This window comes from Cryptomeria japonica, chromosome 11, assembly GCF_030272615.1.
Source record: "Cryptomeria japonica chromosome 11, Sugi_1.0, whole genome shotgun sequence".
In the NCBI taxonomy this organism is placed as follows: Eukaryota; Viridiplantae; Streptophyta; class Pinopsida; order Cupressales; family Cupressaceae; genus Cryptomeria; species Cryptomeria japonica.
This window is the reverse complement of record NC_081415.1, coordinates 708,683,058-708,689,208: the sequence shown is the minus strand read 5'-3', so window position 1 is coordinate 708,689,208 and position 6,151 is coordinate 708,683,058. Positions and strand designations below refer to the sequence as shown.

Genomic DNA, 6,151 nt, shown 5'->3' with positions numbered 1-6,151 from the left:
GAGGGATTAAAGCTAATTGATTAGGATTAAATGGGTTCTAGGAGAATGATTGGGAGGCAAGTGGGAAATGTAGGAGAGGGCAAGTGAGAGAAAAAAAAATTTAATTAAAATAAAAAAATTTATTTCAACTAAAATAGATGCAACTTGCATAAATACAAGTGGGGGGATTTTTAAATAAATTTAGATTTATTTAAATGCAAAAGGGGTTTTAATAAAATGTAGATTTAATTAAAATGGCTAGAGGGGGAATCTTAATTAAATGTAAATTTAATTAAATGGCTATGAGGGAGATTTTAATTAAATGTAAATATAATTAAATGGCTATGATAGAAGAAGGGAAATATTAATCAAATCTTTAATTTGATTAATAGGCTAATTTAGAGAAATAGGGATATTAATTAAATCTTAATTTAATTAATTTGGAAGAAATAAGAATAATTAAATGAATAAAATTCACTTAATTTGTAGTGCAACTTTTAGGTGTCTACAAGGTGCATCCTCAATGACCAACTATATGACTACATATCATTTGACTCTACTTCAACTTTACTTATGCTGCATAAGCAACATCAATCAAAAGTATAAAACCACTCATTGATTGATCATGAAGACATACATTCCCCCTATCAATCAAGAGATGAAACTAAAATAACTTTACCAAGACATTGCTTTGCATCAATGCTCAACAAGAGGAAACGAAAACTAAACATGACAAAACACATTGAATGCTAAATTGAAACACATGCCACTAGAATGAAGAGAAAACCATCTATTCCTACAAAAAGTGTTATTCAAATGATTTAGCCATTCTTTGAATTAATAGTTAACATGTGAAATGAATTGCCCTCTAGTCTTGTGGTGTGTCTTTCAACTTCTATTATGATCCTACTAGACCGTATCCATCAAATATAACATTAATGACGTCAAAAATTTAATACATGTATTTGATAATACAATCTCCAATAATCCCAACATAAGAAAATGCATCATCTCTTCTTCCATAAGTGACAAGAAAAAAAGATTGCTTCCCTCCACCCTCTGCCCCACTTCAACAAAAACAATTTTGAATGATTCAATAAATAAATAAATAAAACAACCTTAAAAGATAAAATAATATGGCTCAAAAATTAAACATTAATATATTCGATGGATATGGGATGACTAAAAACCACGTTTACAACATGCGAAGGTAAAGTTGCCCCGATAGGTAATGAATCCAAGGAAAGACTTTAACGACCAGTTTGAAGGTATTAAAATTGTACAAAATTGTACATGGAATGTCAAGTGGGTGGTTTCTTTTTTCTTGGGATATCTGTTCAGCAATGTGATTCAAGAATACATCTATTTCAAAATAACATGATTCATATTACCCTCACAGGTTGAATCTATTTCATGCTTGATTAGCAAAGTTATTTATTGTTCCTATTTTTCAATAATTCAAGCAACTGCATTCATTCACTAGGTTTAATGACGATTTCTAAATACGTGTGGAAACATTCTTTCAGTGGGAATTTTTCAAGCTTGGTAGAATGATTCATCCGGTTAATAGAATGCATAGACAACCTCACATAACCCACAGAATGCCTTTGATCATATAATAGGAATCGAGGAAGGAGAGAGATTATTTCTAACATTTCCATGTGCCTCGGAAATTGAGATAACCCAAACCAAGCACTCGAATGTCGTATCAAAGAGTAGGATGACTAGCCCTGAAAATAGATGGATGTTATAACAAGGCTTGTCTGAACTTATTCCTGATTCCATGTATTGAAACTCTAAACAGACAATGACAGTTATGATCACCATAAGACATCAATAGATGGATTCAAAAGAGACCACAGGCTGTTCACTAATTTGACGGTATCTGCATAACACTACCTGTAGATTTGAATATATGTGCTGTTTCCACAGTGTGTGAAACTATGTGATGATTTATCAGGATTCAACTAGCTGTAGATGATATATAGGATTTTGTCATCATGGTTTGGGCAGAAAAATAATGTTGAGGCAGCTGAAACTCTTGAGGCGGAGATTATAGTACTAGTATTCAAATCCTATTTAGCAGTGTACACTCAGCATCACCAATAGTCTCCACAAGAACATAACCCATCCTTAAAATGATGGAAACGATTCGTATCCCTAACCACTATTTCTCTCTGTTCAATCTTGGAGATAAATTTGATTGCAGTGTGACAATCTCCACAAACACGAAGGTTCTTGAAAATTTGAATACATGTTCCAGGGGTACTGCTAATGAGCCCGTAAGATAAAGCGAGCTTCTCACTATGGTAAAGAAGAAGATGTTCCTTCTGCTCCTCATCCACATTATGATGCACAAAATTTGTGTCAGGGACAAAACCCAACTTCTTCATTTGTGCATTCAGTTGGCCCAATTTGGAATAGATTTCAGCTGTTTGTAGATGTGATTTATCACTTGCAACGAATGCATGAACTCGATTCCCGATTTCAATCCAACTACACCCTGCCTCCTTTTTAATCTTCCTGTCATGCATTAATTTTCTCATCTTATCACTATCCTTCCATCTGCCAGTTGCACTATAAATGTTTGACAGAAGAATATATGCTGCAGAGTCTTCAGGCTCTAGCTCAAATATATGTTCTGCTGCAGCTTTTCCTAGTTCCAAGTTACCATGGACACTACAAGCACCAAGTAAGGTCCGCCATATCATAGCATCAGCTTCAAATGGCATCTTGTTTATAAAATCTATTGCCTCGTCCAGGTGCCCAGCACGACCAATAATATCAACCATGCAGTTGTAGTGCTCCATTATTGGAATGATCTGGTAGCAACTAATCATGGAATTGAAATAGCTATAGCCTTCATCGACAAGGCCCACATGGCTGCACGCAGAAAGCACACCCACAAAGGTCATGTAATCTGGCTTCAGTCCTACCTGTTTCATTTGCTCAAAGAGTTCGAGTGCCCGTTCGCCATGACCATGTTGGGCATATCCTGATATCATTGTATTCCACAACACAACATCCAATGCAGGTGAGTTATCAAAAACTTGTTTTGCTTCCTCAATGCTCCCACATTTTGCATACATGGCAACAAGTGCACTTCTTACACAAAGAGCTGAATCAAAACCGGTTTTAATGATGTTGGCATGGACCTGCTTTCCGCTTCCTATGGCTACTGCTAGGTTGGCACATGCAGCAAGGACACTGGCAAAAGTGGTTTCATCCAGCTTTATATTTTCTCGCTGCATTTCACGAAAGAGCTGCAGAGCACTTTCACATTTTTCATTCTGTGCGTATGCGGAAATCATAGCACTCCATAAGAAGCTATCTAGTTCGTGTAGTTTTGTGAATACTTTGACTGCATCATCTGTGCATTTTCCTTTAGCATACATGTTTAAAAGAGCGCTTGATACACAAATAGCAGACTCAAAGCCAGTTTTAATGACATGGGTATGTAACTGCCTGCCCTCTTCAATAGCTATCAAGTCAGCACATGCACTAAGAACACTTGCAAAGGTAAACTGGTTACATCTTAAACTCATACCTTGCATTTGGTGAAAGAGACGCAGGGCATCCTCCGAGTACCCATTTTGCATATATCCTGCAATCATAGCAGTCCAAGAAACCATGTTCTGTTCAGGCTTTTTCCCAAACACTTTACATGCCTGCTCTATGTTTCCACATTTCATATACATCGTAATCAGTGCACTCCTCACAAATGCATCAGAACTAACCCCAGTCTTGATACAATTTGCATGGACTGCCAACCCCTCTTCGACTGCACCTTGACATCCACAAGCAATGAGGATACTCGCAAATGTAAAATGATTCGGCTTCACACCTCTCACGCACATTTCATAGAAAATATCCAAGGCTTCATCTCCATGTTCATTTTGGGCATATCCTGTAATCATGGATGTCCAAGAAACAACATCTCTTTCAGGCATGTCGTCAAACACTTGCCGAGCCTGAAGCAGGCCGCCACATTTAATATAAACATCCACAAGAATGCTTGCCACATTCACATCAAATGAAAAACCCGTTCTAATAACAAGAGCATGCACCTGTTCCACATCTGGAGTACTCACGCATGCTTTGAGAAGGCTAACAAAAGTAGATCGGTTTGGTTTGATCTGTTCCTGCTGCATTCCACAAAAAAGCCTCACAACCTTCTCATACTGTCCACAGCTAGCATAACCAGCCATCATGGCATTCCAACTAATGACATTTCGTTGAGGCATTTTGTCAAACACATGGCGTGCATCAACCAGGCTACCACATTTCATATACATGCTAATGAGATTGTTTCCTATAAAAGTATCCCGTTCGAATCCCGTGTGGATCATTTGAGCATGGAATCGCTTTCCTTGTCTCAAGTCTTGACTGCGGGCGCACTTCTGCAAAATAACACCATAGCTTTGGAAGTCTGTCTGTAAAATATCCACAGCTTCCTTCAATCCTGATCCTTGCTTGAACAATTTGGTCACATCCAAACTGGGCAATTCCGTCAAAGCAGCTGTGGCAGTGACATTTCCAGGCAAACATGTTTTATGACGCACAGATTTAGTTTTGCTTCTCGTATATAATCCCTGAAAATAAGAAATAAATGTCAACCTGAAACTATGTAGAAACCAAAAAACGCTAAAGGAGAATTTGACTAAGTTTAAGGGCTGTTCACGTCAAACAGCGAGACATTAAGAATGTCGAAGAAAAGATTACCTTATGGAACGAATTCCCAGGTGTAGGAAGAGAAATTGTGTGTACAGCCATATAACTCTGCTCAAGCTCAGTTGTTGCTTCTTGTTAAACTAATTTCATTTTGACATATGTTTGGGTGACGTCAGATTTATTTATTGGGAAGCCACTAGTGTGACTTATAATCTTCACCAGTGATATTGGGCACTCGGTAGTGTTAGATTAAAAGCTTAAAAGCTTCTCTATGTAACTTCATTCAAAGATCTATTATGAGGCGATAAACTACCATGTATGCAATTATTTTAAATTGGATGATGTGAGCTTCGAGTGTAGTTCAATTGGTTGAGTCATTGAAAGATAGTAACAATTATGTATGTTCAAAATCTATTACACTTAGTCGCATCGAGAATGCGGCATTCTTGTGGTTTCATGCAGTCTTAAAATGTGAACTGTGGGTGCTAAGGTGGAAACCATAGAGTTACCTAAAAAAATTATATAACATGTATTTTTAGGTTATTTTGATTTGGTTATTTATTATTGAATGATTAATGTATACTTAATTATTTTGACATTGAATTTGATTTTTTATATAATTTTATCTCTATATATTTGAAGGTCTAGTTTTAATTTTTCAATTTTCAAATTTTAACTAGATTTAAATATATAATTCATAAAATATTATCTTGTCATTCATCCCTCATACCAAGAGTAAGTCACCCTACAAAATTTTATTTTGAGTCTTTATCTTGTTGAAAATTCCTTGGTTCAATCCTTAATCTGTTTGTAAATCGTCTTTTAATTCGTAGCACCAAGTTTAATGGTCTGTTTGAACCCCATGAACTCATTGAACCATTTTGAAGGGAGTTCATAATGTTCATTTAGGTACCGCCGGTTCAAAGTTGTCTAAAAAGTTTTTATGCTAATGTTCACTCAAGTGTTTTTGCAGCAGTCCTATTTCATGGTCGTGTATGACGTGTTATATCCTTTTCCTCCAAGTTGTGAACCCTTTGAACCTAGTTCAGATAGTTCAGTGGTGTTCAACATGTTCAATGAAGTTCAAAAGACCAACGACACTTATTAAAAGTTGATCTTTTCAAAGTAAAATTTCCTTGGCATGGCGTACACTTCGAACTACCTGAACCTTCATGAAGTCAGTTCAAGTTGTTCATGCTTGTTCAAATCAAGTGGGTCCCATGGACTAAAAGACATGATGGTGCATTTATTGCTAAGTATGATGAAGATTGAACCATATCTCGAGTGACGTCAACTGATCGATTTTTCAAGGCAAGTAATCATTTTTGGGAATTGGCGGTTACTCCAAAAATGTCGCTATGCCTTCAATGCACGCGTGTGATGTCAAATCCCAATGCTTAGCACGTTTGAGTTGACGATCGGAATTAATACACTAAATAAGTTTGTATCGCTTCTTTTGCTATAAGGTATGAAGTGATTGTTTTTTGAAACTTGTTCTTCA

The 6,151-nt window shown here is 36.4% G+C and overlaps 1 protein-coding gene across 1 annotated transcript; it reads right to left on the bottom strand.

Moving 5' to 3' along the window:
* Nucleotides 1-1,096: 1,096 nt before the first annotated feature.
* LOC131061343 (pentatricopeptide repeat-containing protein At2g03880, mitochondrial) lies at nt 1,097-4,949 on the bottom strand. The gene is made up of 2 exons (XM_057994988.2): nt 4,702-4,949; nt 1,097-4,571 (listed from the first exon to the last, which is right to left on the bottom strand). Exons 1-2 carry the CDS (start codon nt 4,750-4,752, stop codon nt 2,079-2,081), a joined length of 2,544 nt encoding a protein of 847 aa, XP_057850971.2. The 5' UTR covers nt 4,753-4,949; the 3' UTR covers nt 1,097-2,078.
* Nucleotides 4,950-6,151: the final 1,202 nt, after the last annotated feature.